The 20,097-nt window shown below is 36.9% G+C and overlaps 1 protein-coding gene across 2 annotated transcripts in view; it reads left to right on the top strand.

The window, feature by feature from the left end:
• Positions 1-20,097, top strand: part of XRN1 (5'-3' exoribonuclease 1) — a 94,840-nt gene that overhangs the window by 50,050 nt on the left and 24,693 nt on the right. For both annotated transcript variants that reach the window (XM_069104680.1, XM_069104679.1), the window contains exons 26-31: positions 721-810; positions 1,174-1,309; positions 9,144-9,200; positions 9,327-9,459; positions 10,365-10,434; positions 16,606-16,825. In XM_069104680.1, coding sequence (XP_068960781.1) covers positions 721-810; positions 1,174-1,309; positions 9,144-9,200; positions 9,327-9,459; positions 10,365-10,434; positions 16,606-16,825 — 706 coding nt within the window. The remainder of the gene's footprint in view (positions 1-720; positions 811-1,173; positions 1,310-9,143; positions 9,201-9,326; positions 9,460-10,364; positions 10,435-16,605; positions 16,826-20,097) is intronic.

Raw genomic sequence — 20,097 nt, 5'->3', positions numbered from 1 at the left:
AAAATGTTAAATACATATGTGTATATATTTGTTTCACTGGGATACCAAATTTCATATTTATTATTTTCTTTTGTTCTTATATACCCAATCATATAAATTTCTTTCTGGAAAGGTAAATTTTAAATTTTCTGTTAGTAATAAGTATAAATTAGACTAGGATTTAAACATGTATGAGTGTATCCAGGAGAAAGTTAATGTCATAATTATCACTATACGAGTTAATGGTAAGATGATCTCTCAGCTTGGTTTTAAAGATAACAAAACAGGGGCGGCCAGGTAGCAGAGCGAGTAAGAGCACCGGCTCCAGTGTCAGGATGACCTGGGGATCAAATCCGGGCTCAGACACTTAGCACCCACCCAGAAACACCTGGCCATGTAACCTTGAGCAAGTTACTTAACCCCAATTGCTTAAAAAAATAAAAATAAAAAAAAGATAACAAAACAAAACTCTAAAATCTTATTTTCGCCTATTTATTCATACTTGTACATTATTATGATTAAAGAATGCTAAATATCATGAGTTCTTTGAGCTTTATCAGCCTTACTCTTTGACCAGCTTACCAAGTTTTTCTGAACACATGGCTACAGTGTTCTGGCTCACAAGTCTTTTAAATCTCTTTATAAATTCCCTAGCTATAGCAAGCAGTCATCTATAGCACTTGGGAACAAATGGCTGCAGAGGAGCACTATAATTAAAATACATTTTGTTATTGTTGGTAGGGTACCAGAACTCTTTAGTTACGTAGCTAAGAACAGCCAAGAAGACGTGTTCTATGAAGATGACATTTGGCCTGGTGAAAATGAGAATGGGTATGTAATTTTTGTGCCATTTTAACGATGTAGTAGTTCAAATCAGTGGTCCCATTTATTGACAAGACTAATTATAAAATCTCCTTCGTTTTTCAAGTAAAATAAATTATATTTTAATCATAATATTAATGGGATCTTTTTCATGTCTTAAGTTCAGTGAATGTTTTTAAGATATGATTTCTGTTATGTTGATTTTGGTTTTAGGACATTTCCAAGTTTTTATTGGATCTCTGCCTGCAGAATAAACTTATATGATTAACTTTAAGATCATAAATCTGGAGACTGTTGTAGTTTGCAATAATATGTAATCCTTCAGAACATTTTTATCTCTGGAAGAAAAATAATGAATTTTTTTTAATGTAGTGCTGAGAAAGTTCAAGAAATTGTTACGTGGCTAAAGGCGCATCCTGTCAGTGCTTTGTCTCGCTCCTCTTGTGATTTACAAATTCTCGATGCAGCTATTGTTGAGAAAATTGAAGAAGAAGTAGAGAAGTGCAAGGTACACGTTTTCAATAAATGGGATTGAGTAAATGAAATACAAAAAACTAAAAGACAATTTGCAAAATTTTGCAAGTGACTTATTTTGTATCACAGCTAAACACATTTACATGTTGGTACCTAGTAATCCTGGAATTTGGGTAATATCACAACCTTCCCACAGTGTAGTATAAAGAATTCTAAGGACTTTGATTCATCATTTACAGCAAAGACAGGGTCTAGATGTATAATTGTTTTCTTTGATGTCTTTAATTTTTAAAAATACATAATAATTATAGTAAGATCAAATTGGGCTAGACAGCTCTGAATTATTTGAAAAGCCAAAGGTGATCTTATTCAATATGAATAGTTATTAGAAAACAAAGTTAAACAAGGCATTGGTTTTATAATAAATATTTTAGATGTAATAAAATTTACAGATTGTATGAAAGGTAACATGATGTAGAGATCCCTTCCATGAGTCAAACAGACCTTTGTTCAAATTCTGCTTCTCTCACATAATACCTGCATAATGACAGGTATGACGCTCAGTCTTTTATTGCATTCGTTCTTTTAAGACTAAGTTAGAGACGAGTGTCTGCCTTCTTTCCACATTCGAAATTTCTGACACAAATTAATTCACAGATCTAAATTCCCACTGTGCCCCCCAAAAAGTCCATAAATTCTTGATATGTTTTTATGAAATCACTTCTAAAATGTTATCTATTCTTATTCTTAGAAACTCAGTTATTCTAATTTTGGTCTTATTTTAGAGATTATAGTTTATTCTATTTTGTGAATATTGCAAAGGCTTTTGACCAAAATCAATAAAAGTGTTATCCAACCTAGATTTTAAGATTGTTAATTTATTTCTTTTTTGCTTTTTTTATTTTAATCTTGATTAAACAAGAACTAATTAAATTTTCTAAGCATATATTAATACAATTATGTCTCAGGTGAACATTTAGCATCCCAAATGAAAAGCATGATGTAGATAATGTTTAGAAACAGGCAAAATATTTGTCAATAATGCCCACATAAGTTTTTCTTTAATAAAGCAATGGATATGTAAAAATATAAGAGTGACTGTTAGAAATGCAAATTTCTTGGCTTTAATCAAATACTCAACAAGTACTTATTGATCTTCTATTATGTGCATAGTGTTATAAATTTGTGTATGTACCGTCTGCTCCATTAGAATATAAACTCCTTGAGGGTAGGGATTGTTTCTGATTTTTCTTTGTATTATTCAGACATTATTAGGACATTGACACGGTGCACTTAAAATGCTTGTTGATTAATATCCAAAAGGATCCAAGGTGATATAGCCAAAATATCATCTCATATTACCTCATTATATTTGTTACTTCTTAAGTAATTTTATAATTGTTTTTTACATGGGCATGCTACAAAGTTCTCACTGCCTCTATTTTGACTTTAAAATGCATTTCTTAGACAAACAAGTATACACTTAGTTTGAATAAATGTAAAGTAGATAAATATAAAAGGCAATGAATTTAATAATGTGTAACCTAAGCTCTATATCAACACTTCAGCAACCTAAAATCCTATTTTGCATTTTATCCATTTATCTCAGTGTCTGCTAAGTATACTGTATACTTCATTGTAGTCTTATGTAAGTTTGATTATTTTCTTTATGTGTTCATCATCAAAGAATATTTGCTAAAAACCTGCATATATATAAGAGAAGTTTTAATCTGAGTTGATAACCATCTTGTTCCAATCAGCTTGTTTCAAGGGAATCATAATGAGCAGGTTGCTCATTTTCCAAAAGAGACCTTAATATAGGGATAATAGCAAGATCAGACTCTTAGTTTGAAAAGAAATTAAAGTCTTTACTGCCTCCAGCCACTTTGAGTGATAATGTTGCAGCAAGTTGCAAAAAGATGACACTAGCAGATTCAAGAAATTGTTTTTTTTATAGAATTTTTTGAGAAATACTCTTCATTGTTTTCTGGTTCAGACAAAAAACAAAATGTGTGGGTTTTTTTTTTTTTTTTTGACGAAACTAACATAATATTACATGTTTCTAACATTCAGTTATAACATTTTCTTTGATAACACTATTCTATGTTAATAACTGCTGGTAAGTTTGACTTGACCACATTTATTAAACTCCAACCATTTGAACATACTGTCCTAGAAATTGGGGTGCAAAGGTAGATAAAGCTTAGGTACTGCCTTCAAGGAGCTTGTAATCATAAGAGCATAAGGATACAAATAAGAGAAGGAGGTAAGTGTGCAGGAAAGATTACTTTCACTTGGGACTATCAGTGAAAGCTTCCTAGAGAAAGTAGTTGGGTCTGAAGGGAAGGACTTCAGTACAGAGTTCTGGGGACATGAGTAAAAACTCCATTTCAGTAATAGGAAAACAGCATGAACAGTGGCAAAGATGGGAGAAGGCAGCATAAGAACAGGAATTGGAAAATGCTCTAATATAGCTGAAGCACAGAATAATGTGTAATACATAAAAGTTGACAGGCAGGCTGAATGCCAGAATCAGTTATACTTTCTTCACTAAGCAGTGTGGAGACATTAGAGTGCTTTGAGGACAAGGATGACATGGTAATAGTGGTCCATCAGGAAGATTGCCTGGGCAGCAGTGTTGAGGAGAAGCTGGAGAGGGGTCTGGAAGCCATTAAAATAGTTTACCTGAAGTTACAGGAAGAAGAGATAAGGGCCTTAAACTATTAGGATGGGATTAGAGAGGTCAGACAAAAAGACCTTTCAGAACAAGAACTGTTTAGGATTTGGTACCTGATCACATGTGTAAAGTGAGGGAAAGGAAAGAATGTAAAGTGAAGACATTCAGCAGTCATTTGTTAGATCTTTAATGTGTGCCATGTACTCTGCCAGGCTCTGGAGAAACAAGGACTAAATGAGAGTCCCTGTCCCCAAGAAGTCATATTCTGTGAGACATAGAGGTTCACATTAAAGGAGGTGGTATTACATAGGAAAGATGGGAAAGAGGCATTAGTGCAGGTTTCTAAGTTCAGTTCTAGACATGTTGACTCACATCACTCACCCCAGCAAAACATGCAGAATCCCTGAGGGTTGTGAATACTAGTCAAGTGACCACCACTAGATGGTAGCAAAGACCTCAGTCAGGCTCAAACACCACCAAATGTTTACCTTTTCAAATGATGTTGGAAGTAGAATGTGTGTTTTCTCTCTTGTAAGCACTTTCTATGAGCTTTTATTTAGTCCCTGTTATGGTGCCGGGCAGCATGCAACATCTAAAGGATGAAAAGACAAAATGAAGCCATTCCTGCTTTTAAGGAGCCTCCATTCTTTTCATGGAGAAGGCACTAGCAGCTGAGGGAGCAAAAAAAAAAAAAGGCATGTTAAAGGTGATGTTTTAGCTCTATAGAAATCAAAGGAAAGGCTAGATTCTAGGAGGCAGAGGTGTGAAAGGGAGTGCATTCTGGATATGTGGGACAGCCTGTGAAAAGGTACAAGATGGATGAGGTGCCATGTATGAGGAGCAGTAATAAAGACCATAGAGTTTGTGAGAGAGATGAAGTGTAATAAATCTCAAAGGTGGGTTCATGAAGAGCGTTAAAAGCCAAGCAGAAGTTTTTATTTGGTCCTAGAATTAGCAGTTAGACTGTGGGAATAGTCCAGGCATGATCAGGGCCTGAACTCGAGTGGTGGCTAGATGAGCGAAGAAAGGGAATGAATACAAAAGATGTGAAAGGAATAACAAGATTTGGCAACTGCTTGGGTATGTGGGGTAAGTAAAAATGAAGAGCTGAGGGTGAGAACCTGAGTAATTGGACAGATGGTGGTCTGTCTACTTGATAAAAATAGGAAAATTCAGGAAAAGTATGATATGGGCAAGGGGAAAAAATCAGTTTGGTTTTGAATATTTTTAGTTTAAGATGACTTTGGTAATCCAGTTCAAAATGTCTAATAGGCATTTGTTGAGAATAGAAGTGGATCTTAGGAGAAAGACCAGGGCTGGATCTGTCGGGAAAGATTTCATGGATAAAGTGGCACTTGAGCTGAGTTTTAAAGGAAACGAGGGATTTTCAGAAGCAGAGCTGAAAATTCTGTTTACTTTGGTTAAGATACAAATCTTTCTAAAATTACATTTCTATTCTTTGTAAAAGAATACACTGGACACAGTCCTTTTTTGGCAATAAGGTTTGCCATCAAGCATATGATTTATGGCATTGTGCTTTAAAGTAGGGGTATCTCAAAGACTGTGAATGTAGGGCAGCACCAACTGTTCCCCATGTACCAACTGCTTGGACTTGGCTGCTTTCTGTGCGCCTTGTGTGTTCACGTCTCTGTGTCTCTGTCAGCTGTCAGTTCCCGTCATTTTCAGAATGCCTGCCTGTTGTCAGCAAACAAATACTAAGGTCCTTGAGAAGGGAGGTCGCCTTTTGCCTTCGTTGTATTCCCCCATGCTTAGCTCAGTGCTTAATAAAGATTTATTGACTAACTTGGTAACACATATTTGGAGTACAGAGAAGCTTTTGTTTCCTGCCAGGTGTTTAGCTGTATTCTAGATGATATCCGATAGAGAGGAGGAATTACTGAATTTGTTTTCAGGAAGAATTACTTTCAAGGCAGCTAGGTGGCACAGTGAATAGAACACTGGCCCTGAATTCAAATTCGGCCTCAGACACTTGACACTTAACTAGCTGTGTGACCTTGGGCAAGTCACTTAACCCCAATTGCCTTGCCTTCCCCCTCCAAAAAAAATTTACTTTTAAAATCAGCTCTTGTATTAGATTTTAAGCTGTCTCCGATATTTTTTCTGACAATCTTAAGACCCAGATGTTCTATACTTAAGAATTTCAGGAACTAATTCCAAAGCTATTCCATGTGCAAGGTACTATCTGATTGTGCATCATCTCCCATCTTAAGATGAGACAAAGGGACTCTCATTGAATTTGAGTTGTCAGGCCCCTGGGGACTTGATTACCAGGTATTTTTGTTATCCCAGATGTCTGACCTCATCTCCCTTCTTCCCTTGGTGTTTGAGAAAAATTGTGATCCCCTTTGTAAAGCACTTCGCAAACTTTAATGTTGTATGTAAATGTCAGCTGTTATTGAGAGAAATTACACTGGCACTACCCTCCAATCACCAGAGAATGCTTGAGGGTAGGAGCTCCATCAGATAACCTTCTCCATCCTATGGCTAGCAAAGCTCCCACTTTTCTTCTACTCATCTCTGTGATTTCAAATTCTCAGCTGCCTAGAGGAAACTCCCTTCACTTTCCACTCAGTCCCCCTGCAGTCTGGCTTCTAACATCAATACTCAACTGAAACAGTTCTTTCAAGGTTACCAGTTACCTCTCAGTTTCTAAGTCCAACAGCTTTTTCATATTACTCATCCTCTTGTCAGTTTTTGACCCTGTTTGCACCCTTCCCCCTTTCCAGATATCATCATTCCCTGATTTTTATCAGACTGTTGTCTCCTATTTCTCTCAATTGTCTGACTGCTCATTCTCACTCTCCTTTGATAGGTCATCATTCCTCTTCCATCCCTCTAATTGTTGACCCTCAAGTCTCTACCTTGGTCTCTCTTATATCTCTCTATAACCTCACTTTTGATGATCTCATCAAGATCCCTGGGAGCAATTAATTACCAGCTTTCTGTAGATGACTCAAAATCTCCTCCTCCAACCCATCCTCCATTCAACTTCTACACTGATCTGCCAGTAAACTCCGGTGGTTCCCTATTGCCTCCAGAATTAAATATAAAATTCTTTGGTTTTTAAAGCCCTTTATAACCTGGCCCCTTTTTACCTTTCCAGACTTCTAACTCCTTTTCATGATCTCTGCAGTGCAGTGACATTGACCTTCATTGTGTCCCTTACATAACATTCCATCTCCCAACTCCCAAGAGTTTTTCCTGGCTATCTCATTCCTAGAACTCTCCCCTCAACTCCATTTCCTGTCTTCCTTGGTGTCCTTCAAGTCTCAGCTGCAGTTATACTGTCTGCAAGAATTCTTTCCCTGTCCTTAACTTTCATGCCTTCCCTCTGAGATCATCACCCCCAGTTTATTCCTATGTATCTCGTTTGTACATAGTTGTTGGCATATTGTCCCTCCCGCCCCTCATTAGACTCTGAATTCCTTGAGAGCAGGGACTATTTTATTTTACCTTTATTTGTATTTCTAGCACCTAGTGTAAAGTAGGCACTTAATACATCCTAATTGACTGATTGTATATCTAACCCTGATAGTTCTTCTAAGCTACAGCCTCCATATCACTGCCTGTCTTCTAGACATCCTCACCTGAATGTAGTCTCAGCATCTTAAGTTCAGTATACCAAAAATGGAATTCATTACCTACCCATCTAAACCCTCCCTTCCTCAAAATTTCCCTACTTCTGTTGAGAATATCACTATCCTTTGAGTCCCCCAATTTTACAACTAGAAGAATATTCTCTACCCTGCCTCTCTCTCACATAACCAGTCAGTTACCAAGACCTATTGCCTTTACCTCCCCAACATCTCTCCCATTCTGTCCCTTCTTCCTCTTCACAAAGCCATTAGTCTTCTTCCAGGTCTTATCTTCTCTTGCCTGGATTATTGTTACAGACTTCTGATTGATTTCCCTGCCTCTGGTCTCTTCTTTCTCTGATCCATCCTCCATATAACTGCCAAAATAATAATCTTCCTAAAACACAAGCTTAATCATGTCATCCCCCTAATAATTTTTAGTACCTTGCTTTTGGGAAAGTATACAAAGAAAAAAATTAAACATTTAAGTAAGAAAAGCCCCCAGGTATTTGGGAAGGTCATGGCATTTGACATTTAAAGCCCTTCACATTCTAGCTGATCTCTGCAATCTATGATTGCTTATGTAGTTGGCATTCTTCCCACCCTCAAGTTCTCTGTGTTCCAGCCAAATTGGAGTATTCCCCAAATGTGGCATTCCATTGCCATTCCCTTATATGCCAACTGGCCTCCCCTCTCCCCTCAGCCTTTTGTTTCCTTTGAAGTGCTTAGGAAGCCTTTCGTAATCCTAGTAGTGACTACTGCTTTCTGGCCTCCTTGGATCACCTTGTGCCTTCTTATCTTTCCATCCATTACTTCTTTCCTGCATTCTTCAGTGCAAACTGCCCTTTTCCCTGCTCACACAGTGCTCCGTCTTCTGACGCCATGCCCTTAGATTTACCACCCTCCATGCCTAGAATTCCCTCCTTCCTTAAGTCCTTCCTCTAAGGTGCCTCCCAGGCACTATTTTTTACAAGAAGTCTTTCCTGATCTCTTTAAATGCTAATGTCCTCCTTCGCAGGTTACTTTGCTTTTAATTACTTTGTGTGTATGTATTTGTGTATACTTATACGTGTATTTATTAAACTTCATGTTGCTGTATGTATTTTTTATCTCCCTGTTTTAAACTCATTGTGACTAGTTGTTATTCTTTCTACTATATTCTAAGCCTAGCACAGCACCAGGTACATTGTAGATTCTTAATAAATACTTGTTGAATTGATACTTATTCACATGTTGTATCCCAAAGCAGAATATAAGCTTCTTGATGGCAGGGACTGATTTTTTTTGTCTCGGTATTGCAGGGTCTAACCACAATGCCTTACATGTAGTAGAAGTTTAATAAGTGGTTATTGAATTTAACTAACAACAAAAATCCTGTAATGAATTGGTGCCATTTTAGATTTTATAAAAAGTAATTATTTTAGATTATCATAATTCAGCCTTTAACTCATGTTCTTCCTACACCCAAAAATTTAATCATTTCACTTTGTGGAATACTTGCTTGATTTTAGAAGCTTTTCTTTCTTGATAACAATATTTATAAGTGAATGCTTCGTTAATTGACTTTTTAAACATATCTTTTTCCACTTTTTTAGCAAAGGAAGAGTAATAAGAAGGTACGAGTGACAGTGAAACCCCATTTACTGTACAGAGTAAGTGATGTTCATAGCAAAATATTGCAAATTAATTTCTTTAATTTTTTCCCCAGTGTCCTAGCATTTTACATTTGGGGGCAGGAGACTTTAAAAAAATACTAGAATTACTTTTTTTCTTCTTAGCCTTTAGAGCAACAGCAGGGGATTATTCCTGATCGGGATGCAGAATTCCGTCTTTTTGACCGTGTTGTAAATGTGAGAGAGAACTTTTCAGTTCCTGTGGGTCTCCGTGGCACCATCATAGGAATTAAAGGAGGTAATATTTTCGTTCTGATGCCAGTTATGTGTTTAAACTATAGTTATCTTGGAAACAAACATGTTTGTTTGTTTTATGCCAAAGTAGGTTGGAATGGCTTTCAATCAGATAAGGGGAAAAATCCTATTTTTAAAAGTTAATTAATATTTTCAGCTTATCCTTTTCTGAAAAAAATTCTCCTCCTTTTCTATCTTGCCTAGTCATCTGGGGAGTGGTTAAAAGAAGGGGAAGTTGAGAAAGGGCTGCTGAGAAATTGGAGGTTTCTATTTACCACATTAAAATTATACAAGACCTCTGGCAGGTATGAATAAGTTTTCATGAGATCAGAGAAAATTGTCCTTACCTTAGTCTTTTACTTAATCAGTCTGAAAACTTTCTTTTAAGAGACAAGTGAGATATTCCTCTACTTCTCATTAGGGTCTCTTGATTTTTATGGAAAAATGAAATCTTTTTTCCCCCCATAAAAGTAAGAGAGTGTTTACAAATGGGCTTTCAAAGTAGACAAAAAAGAAAGTGAGCTTAGTATTGGTTTAAAATATCTATACCAATAAGTCGGATAATTTATATAATCTATATACAGGTGATTCCATTGTGTTGATTGCAAAATAAAATCTAGATCTTTAGCTTTCTAGAAGAAAAACTTGTTTGCTAGACTTCTGAAAGCTCACAAATAAGAATAATTGTTATTTCAACATACAGTTAATATTCTTCAAAGCATAGTCTTACTCTGTAACCATTTTTCTCGTTAAAATTCTTTAAATCCTTGAACCTTAAGCTATTTAATGAAAGAAATAGAAAATGTAAAGGGTTTCTTGTGATAATATATTTCAGGAGAATATGTGAAAGAGTATTAGTAAAAGTGAAATCAACTGACTTTTCCTTTTTAATGACTCTCTTTTCTACAGCTAGTAGAGAAGCAGATGTGCTTTTTGAAGTATTATTTGATGAAGAATTTCATGGAGGTTTGAGGATAAGGTTTGTCTTTCATAATGATGATGCTTCCATTATATGAGTATCAACTAAATTTAAATTCATTTCTGCTTTTTATTTTAAATGAGCTTTGTAATGCTATAAGAAAAACTGAAAAGTATTTCTTTAATTTGGGTTCTTTCTATTGATTAATGAGAAACTTAATATTAAAATTGGGATTTTTTTCCCCCATAATCCCATTAGTTTTGCTTGCTTATTTCCTTACTTAAAATCATGATCCTTAATTGCAATCACAAGTGTTTGCTACAGGGGATGACTGCCATTATTATAGTGCTTTACATCAGTGCTACCTTGTTGGGGGTTTTGCTTCCTAATTATTTTTTCTCTGCAACATAACCAGCAGTATCTTGTTTCATATCCACTGTTGGCTGTTCCCCAGTTTCCTGGACCATATGGTTTTTAGCCATGCCTGAATGTCCCTTGGAAACCTATATATACAACTTAAATTTTTTTTTTTCTGATCTAGGGGTGATTCCACTCTAGAAGCTTTCCTTTATGGCTAGACACATAGGCATACTCTTGGAATCAAGAGAATATGAACACATGAAGCTTTTTCTGGTCTTGCTAGTGCCTTTTCCTCTCTCGCTACCCTGCATTAATTACCTTGTATTTTTAATTAATCTTTTTATATTTATTTTGTATATACTTAAAGATGTGTATGTTGTCTTGTAAAAGACTGTAGACTCCTTGAGTTTCATGCTTTGTATTTATTTGCATTCCTAGTACTTAACACTCCCTGGTATATACTATAGGCATTTAATAAAATGCTTGTTGATTAATTAATAGGTACATGGTAGAAGCAACTTTGGCCTATTCTCATCAACTAAAAATCATTTCCTTTTAAAGCCTGTCATCCTAGTCTAAAAAGAAAATCCTCAGCAGAGATAGCAAGGTTCCAAGGATTAGATCTCAGTCTGGCCCCTTGCCTTATTGTTGCTAGAACAAATCATTCTGAATCTTTTTTTTTTCTTTTTTGGAGTGGGGAGGGCAGGGTAATTAGGGTTAAGTGACTTGCCCAAAGTCACACAGCTAGTAAGTGTTAAGTAAATCTGGAGTTAGATTTGAACTCGGGTCCTCCTGACTTCGGGGCTGGTACTCTATTCACTGCACTACCTAGCCGACCCTAGAACAAATCATTCTAGCAGAAAGCTGTATCAGTGGAAGCTCATCTGAGACTGATTTCTTGAGAACTCATTACTCTCAATATTCTGATTATTATTGCCCCTTTAATACCATGTTTTAGATCTTGTGTCTGCTGGGAAGCATCGTCATGGCTTTGGGCTGTGAAACATGTATATAGTTGGAAAGCCAGTCTGAATTGGTTAAAACACTTAAGGGAATAAGAGACCATTAATTTGACTAAATATTAGACTAATTAAGCTTGTGTCTGAAAATGTGTCCTGTAAAGCTTACTCTTCCTTCACTTCCAAGGTATTCTCCATCTCTATCTAGCCAGAGGTGAGCTCAGACATATGTACTCAGGCCAGTCATTTCCATTCTCCTCTGAACAGAAGAGATAGAATACTTTTTTGATGGGAATATTGGCCTATGAAGAAGGAAACAAATTCAGAACATGGGGGAAAGGAACCTGGTCACCAAGAGCAGAATTCCTCTAGAAAATAAAGAAGTGTGAGCCTTTCTTGCACTATTTCACCCATAAGCATAACTCTGAAAATAATTCTCCCACAAATTGATAAAACACCCCAGTCAGACTTTATAGCTACTATAATGTAATCCCTTTTGAAAAGAAAGAATCATTCCATCTATGGGCTGAATAGCCATTCAGAAATACTATACCTTTTGGTATATGAGATGATTCTACTACTGTGTGAGTATGAGCAGCAGATTTGACAACTATGTCACAAAATCTCAGAGTTGATGAATGCCAGGGTCATCTAATCCAACACACTAATAAACAAGAAACCTTTTTACAACATGCCTGATAAATGGTCATCCATTCTTCAGCGAGAACAAAACTATTATTTCCCAAACCAGTCCATTCTACGTTTGGATAACTCTGATTGTTGGGAGACTTTTCATCAATCCTGCATCAGCCACTCTGTAATATGTTCTTTATCCTAATAATGATCTCCAGTTCATCCCCCTATTCTAGCTTCACTTCCTATCCTTTCACAGGTAAAGCTGTAATTGAACAGGTCAGCTCTTCACTACCCACTACCCCTGATTCCTCTGCTTTCTCTCCAGTTTGCAGTCATATCTTGCTAAAACTTAATTCCACCCTCTGCCTTGTCTTATTCTACTTATATGGTGCTGAATGCTTCTGAAAGAAGTAACTTAGAAATGTTAACCAAATCTTAGCTGGGCATTTGCTGCTGCATGGTGGTCCTCCCCTAACTATTAGGGCCCACATAGAAGCTGTTTGAAGTCTCTTCACTGAGTGCCTCATATTATTCCTGGGATATGGTCACCCACTGTGAGTTCCTCCTCCCCTACCTCAGCACTCCTCTATATTGTCACTCATTTATTTGTCCTTTGCTCCAGTCTCTGAGGAAGAGGCAGAAGAGCCTCTTCTCTTTACCAAAGCTAATTTTTGTTTCCTTATACCATTCATCCCATGTTCTCTGATGTCTTTTAGGATTACTCTCTCTCTCTTCCATCTTCAGTCTCTTGGCTTCTTTACTACGTCTAAGTCTCCCTCATCCTTAAAACAGTTTTCTCCTGGATCCTCTTTTCTTTTTTTTCTCTACACCTTTCCTCTTGATGATGCACCAGTTCCCATGGGTATGGGTTCAGTTATAAATTACAAAGGTAACTCCCATATCTTAATATACAATCCTAATCTTTCCTGAGTTCCAGTTCAGTATTACCAACTGCCTACTGAACATTTCCTCCCGAATGTACAATTGGATTTTAAACTCAGTATGTTACAATTGGATTTTAAACTAAATATGTAAAAAACAAAACTCATTATCTTTCTTTTCTAAAATTGTACCTCCCCTAGAGTTAGTCATTTCCAAATAATAATAGCTAATAGCTAACATTTATAACTAACATATAACAGATAAACACTTTGTGCTAAGCACTTTACAAATGTTACACCATTTCATCCTCACAATAACTGTGGAAGGTAATTGCTATTGGAAACTGAGGCAAACAGGTTAAGTGACATAGCTGGTAAGTTTCTGAATTTGGATTTGAATTCATCTTCCTTACTCCAGGCTCAGTGTTCTATGCACTGAGCCACCTAGCTGCCAGAAACATCTTATTGTATGTGTCATTTCAGAGAATCCCAGGTTAAGGCTTCCTACCTACTTTTTTCATTTAAGGAGAATTTTCCTACTACCACTTAAATGGTCTGTCCCATACATCACCCTCATCTCTAACTCAGCATTATGTTCAGTAACTTCTCTCTGGAAAGTTATCTCCCCAGACTGCTAACAGGCAAGGTCTCCTCATGATCTTTAGGGGATACCCAGCTGGAGCATAGCTCCCTATTTTGTACATAACTGAGAAGATTGCCTTGCTATTAGGCCTAATTTCTTGTTGTTGTTGTTTTTTTTTTCAAATCAAATTTTTTTTTTCAAATCAAATGCTTTATTAACTTCTGGTTTACATCATTAATTTCCACCAGATTTTGAGTTACAAATTTTCTTCCTGTTTTTCCCCTACCCACCACCCCAAAATAGCAGTCCCACAGGATATCTCCTACTCCAATCCACTCTCTCCCATATCTTCTCCCATACCCCCTTCGACTTTTCCAGTAGGGCAGGTGGGTCTCTATGCCCCAGTGTGTTAGGCCTAGTTTCTTGCATGGGAGATCTAGTCCTACTCACTACTCCACAGAATATACATGGATTTCAAGAAGGATGTTAAATTTTGGCTTTAGAAGATAAGCAAAGATACTTGCCGAAATTGTTGTTTTCATTTCCTCTACCCTATTCCTTCATCCATTTACTTGTACCAGCTAGTGGGCTAAAAGACTGAAGCCTATAACATAGGCTGAAGAGACCAGCAGACAATGTAAAGCTTCCGTCCTTCGAGCCTCGTCAATTTTGTCTCCACTACCTCTGTAGCATCCATCAGATCCACTCCCACTCAACCACTACCCTCATTCAGGTTCTCATAGTCTCATACCTGGACTATTACTTATAATTTATCTCCCTGCTTCTAGAATCTTCTTTCTCTAATTTGCCCTCATCACAGTAGCCAAAAAAAAAAATCTTAAGGCACAGGTATGACCATTTAACTCAGAAATCATCAGTGACCTCTTATTACCTCTAAGATTTTAAACTCATCAACCTGACATTTAAAACCATTCCCAATTCAGCCAATCTACCTTTCCAGACTTAATTACCCTCCTTCATGCATTCTGTATTTTGTCTCTCATCTCTGTACCTTTATCTGTCTTGTCTATTATGCCTGCAGTGCATTCCTTTCATGCCTCTGCTTCTTAGAATCCTATTTTTATTCAGGCTTCAGTACAAGTTTTCTAGCTGTTTGTGTTCATTCCAGTTTGTGCATGTGCTTGTGTTTGTGTGTGTATGTGTAGATATAGACATATCATCATCACTTTACCATTAGAATAAAATGTCCCTGAGTATAGAGATTTTTTTCATTTTTGCTTACTAAGCTCCAGAAGCATCTAGCATTGTGTTTTTCATATATAAGATATTTAATAGGAGGTGGCTAGGTGGTGCAGTGAATAGAGCACCAGCCCTGGAGTCAGGAGAACCTGAGTTCAAATGCGGCCTCAGACACTTGACACAGTTACTAGCCATGTGACTTTGGGCAAGTCACTTAACCCCAATTGCCCTCCAAAAGGCAAAAAAAAAAAAAAAAATATATATATATATATATATATACACACACATATATATTAAGTGTTTACTGAATCAAATTTAATTGTTTAAATAAATTGAATCCATTATCATCCCATCTTCCCCAAGTCGCAGGTATTGTCACCATCCTTTTTCTTTTGGCTATTTGTAGAGTCTAACGGGCAAACTATAAAATCATTTTTCCTTTAAGTATGGTATTATGTATTCTATCTAGAAATTTCATGAAGTTACTTACAAAATACAAGTTGGTTCCCAACTATAAATCTGGTCACTTTGATCTGCTTAACTAACTTAGAATGAATGATACCTATAATGATACATTCTCAGTCTGTAATTATAACAGAATTTTAACTAACTCTTCTGAATACAACAGCAAGATAAGTAGTATTTTACTCTTATCAATAACCTTAAAAAAAGAAAGTAGTATCCCAAAGAAAATTTGACTTACGTGAAGAGATCCAAACATCATATTTGCTTACAGTGTAAACCTTGGCAGAGCTGTGGGGGGAAGAGAATCAGGATATGAGAATATAAGAATCAGGATATAAGACTATCTCGCCAGACTTACATGATGACCGAAAGCTAAGAAAATAAAATGTATTAGAGATAAATATTAAGTCCTAAACATGTATTCATAAAATCATTTTTGAAAGGTTGGGCAGGAATGAATAATTAGAAGTTTGTATAAAAATGATCTGGAGGTTTTAATGTTTGAAAGCTTCATATGAGTCAACAATACACAGTATAGGGGTGGGTAGGTGGCACAGTGAATAGAGCACCGGCCCTGGAGTCAGGAGGACCTGAGTTCAAATATGGCCTCAGACACTTGACACACTCACTAGCCATGTGACTTTAGGCAAGTCACTTAACCCCAACTGCTCTCCAAAAAAAAATACACAGGATAGTAGTCAAAAAAAGGAATTCAGTTTTAACCTATACATTAAGAAAGTCACTGTTACCAGAATAAAGGAGTATGATGGAATATCACACTGCGATAATGATGCCTTTAAGTCACAGGCCTAGATAGTCTACATACATACATACATACATACATACATACCTGAAAGAAATGGTCATGTAAAGGCCAAACCACTGCTTTCTTGATTTTTATAGAAGAGAGCAAAATCTACATAATATATGCCAGTGAACTTGACTAAGATTCCTGGCAAAATTCTTGAACATATGTTAATATATGTAAAGGGATAGTGAAAATCTTTGAAAAAGAAACAGTGGAAAGTATAGAGAAATGTGGGCTAGCCAGAAGTGCACTAGATTGTCCAAAATTACCTTTTTAATCAAGCTAAAATTTTATGTTATTTCCTTCTGGTTCCTTTTTAAGCATGTTCTCTAATTTTAGGTGCTCACCTGCAAGAGGTTATCGACTGCCAACAAGTGCCTTAATTAACCTTTCTCATGGTAATCGCTCAGAGACCGGAAATCAGAAATTGACAGCCATAGTGAAACCACAACCTGCTGTGAATCCATGCACTTCAAGTTCATCTGGTTCATTTGTTGCAACTTCTCAGAAAGCCCATTTAGGCCCCAATAATTCTCGATCACTTTTGACTCCTGCTCAAGTAAGACATATACATACCTATCTTTAGTTGTGTTCTATTAATATTTTGTTTTGTTTTTCAAATCAGTCCAAAATTTTCTAACTATAATACCAGATCTACCCCTTTTCCCCAGTTATGTTAAAAGATTAATGAACATAGGCACAAATTGCATTTATTTTAGAAAGACTTGATTCGGTTCTTCTCAAGGTGAAAATATGACTTGAGTGTTTTTACTTAAGCTAATGGAAGATTAATGAATAGTACAGAAATATTGCCAATACTTCCACTTAATTTACATAATTACAGTGTTAAAGGACAAAACCATTTAATCTAGAAACAAGTTTAAAGACTTCCACAAATTTTATCTCTTTGTGTTTTGTTTTTTTATGTTATAATATTTACATTGTGATATAATATTATTTAGAAAAGTTATATAGTCATTTCTTCAGTGTATACAAAGCTGAACACAATGACTCGCATTCAAAAATGTCATTATCAGTTCTTCTCATCTTTTTATACATGTTGCTTATACACCCTAAGGAACAGTAGAACCTCATACAAACTTCTGCAGATGACTAAAATTTGTCTCTACTACCAAAAGAGAACTGAGCTGCATGTCATTCAGTGTTAACAATTTTCCCATTCTGAAATTCATGGGAGATATTTTAAATTTTGTAGTTCTTTGTGTCCAGTTGGGTATTCCCAAGTAGGACCATTAGCTTTTTTCTGTCTTCTGTAGCAACAGACTACATCATTAATAACCTAAGTAATTTTCAAATGAATGTAATTGGTCAGAAAGGAAAAATACTAAATAAAGTGTGTATGTACCAGCACAAATTCTTTACCATTGCTGGAAAAAGCTCTCAAAACTACTTCCTTACCAGCATTAAGTCAATAATACCATTTTTAATTCTGATAGATAGTGTCTTGCCTATTGATGTAACAGAAGCAACACTGGATTGAGAATACAGAGGCCTAGTCCTGAGCTAGCCCAGTTTCCTCTACTTAATAGCCACCTGACCTTTGGCAAATCACTTATCATAACTGAGCTTGAATTGCCTCATTTCTAAAATGGGAATAATAATGAATGAATGAATAATTTTAAAAGCATTTTATTAAATTCTTACTATGTGCCAACCACTGGAGATTCAAATAGAAAAGTCAAGAAAATCCTGCTTTCAAAGAGCTCAATTTCTTTTTTTTTTTTTTTTAAGCAATCGGGGTTAAGTAACACAGCCAGTTGTTTCTGGGTGTGGTGCTGAGTATCTGAGCCCGGATTTTGATCCAGGTCATCCCGACACTGGAGCCAGTGCTCTTACTCGCTGAGCCACCTGGCCACCCCTAAGCAATTGGGGTTAAGTAACTTGCTCAAGGCTACATGGCCTGGTGTTTCTGGGTGGGTGCCTAGTGTCTGAGCCCGGGATTCTATCTCCAGGTCCTCAACACTGGAGCCGGTGCTCTTACTCGCTGTGCTACCTGGCCGCCCCGAGAGCTCAATTTCTAATTAGGGAAGACAATACAAAAGAAAATTCAGTAGCAGGGAAGATAGAAAAATAAAAAAAATACTGCCATTGCAGTGGGTAGGATGGCAAGGCCCAGAAGTCCTTTGATTACATAGGGAGTTAAGACAGCAGTGCTCCAGGACTACAGGACAAAGCAGCAGAACAGATGGTAAGTCCTAGAGTATCTTGGGGAGGCAGTGGAAGGGCAGATGGGAGGACCTGGTGGTATAAGCAGGCAGCTTAAGAAGGCAGGATGAAATGTTGCCCCTGGAAGGAATGCCACAAGCCATCCTGATGGGTCTAGCCCCCCACTTGATATAGAATAGTTATGTAGAGCTATTGAGAAATGCTTTGAACACTGTGAAGTACTGCAGAAATGCAGTGTGTTATTATTAGTCATTATTAATTTTGATTGTAAGAAAAAATCATTTATAAAGAATGTTAAATTAAGTATATATAAAATGCCTGGTATATGTCATGCACTATCTTAGGCAACTGGGATACAAATTTTAAAAAATAAACTACAGTTGCCCTCAAGAAGCTTACATTCTGTTCTGTCAGAGGATATGTTGTGTACATGTGTAAGTCTATACATAGGGAGCAATAAATACAAGTCAACAAATACTTCCTGAGCACTCAAAGTGTGTCGAGCACTAGGCTGAGTGATAGGGATACAAAGAAACTCACAGATAGACTATCTCCTCAAGGACCTCATGATTTAATGGGGAGACAGCGATGTGACAGAAGGTCTATGCAGAACAGATCTGAGGTAACCTCAGAGGGAAGGCACTAGCATTAAATGGAACCAGGAAAGACCTTTGGTAGGAAATGGAATTTTAGGTGAGATTTGAAGGAAGCCAAGGTGGTTTTCAAGGTCTTAGGGACAGCCAGTGAAAATGCACATCAGGGAGGTAGAATGTCTTGTGAAAGTAATAACAAGGAAGCCAATTTCACTGGATCATACTTGGAAGGGAGTAAAGTTAGGAAGATTGGAAAGGCAGCAAGGAGCCAAGTAAAGAAAGATTTTAAAAGGCCAACTGGAGTTTATATTTGATCTTGTAGTGACAAAAAGTGACTGGAGTTTGAGTGGGGGGTTAGGGCAAAGGGATGACATGGTCAGACCTGTGCTTTAGAAGGATCACTTGGATGGCTGAATGGAAGATGTTCTGGGTTTAGGAGAGAAAGGGAGACCGACCATAAGTCTATTGCATGAGGTAATGAAGGCTTGCACTAGGGTAATGGCAGTGTCTGAGGAGAGGAGGGAGCATATACAAAAGGTGTTGCAAAGGTAAAATCTATGGGACTTGGCAGCAAATTGGATATGGGGGATGAGAGAGAATGAAGAGTCAAGATTGACACATAGGTTGTGAATACGGAACACTGAGAGTGGTGGTGCCCTGGATAGTAAAAGGGAAATTTGGAAGTAGAGGAAGAGGCTGAAGGTAAAGATGAGCTCAGCTTAGGACATGTTGAATTTTAAGATGTTTATAGGACATCCAGTTTGAGATATCCATTAGGCAGTTGGAAAAGCAAGACTGGAGGTCAGGAGAGTGGTTAGGGTTAGATAAATAGGTCTGAAAATCATCTACATAGAGATGATAATTGAAACCATGGAAGCTGATGAGATCACCAAGTGAAATACTATGGGGGAAAAAGAGATGAGGGGCCACAAGAGAGCCAAGCCTCATGGGATGCCCACAGTTGACTTGAATGAAGATCCAGGGAGGGTTACTAAGAAGGAGTGGTCAGTCAGGAGGAGAACTAGGAGACAGTTATCATGAAAAACTAGGG

The sequence above is a fragment of the Petaurus breviceps genome, unplaced genomic scaffold (assembly GCF_028583685.1).
Source record: "Petaurus breviceps papuanus isolate PSGF00001 unplaced genomic scaffold, PetGlider_PUasm1.0 688, whole genome shotgun sequence".
NCBI classification, from domain to species: domain Eukaryota; kingdom Metazoa; phylum Chordata; class Mammalia; order Diprotodontia; family Petauridae; genus Petaurus; species Petaurus breviceps.
Note: the sequence above shows the minus strand (reverse complement) of the source record. Positions and strands in the feature narration are given on the sequence as shown.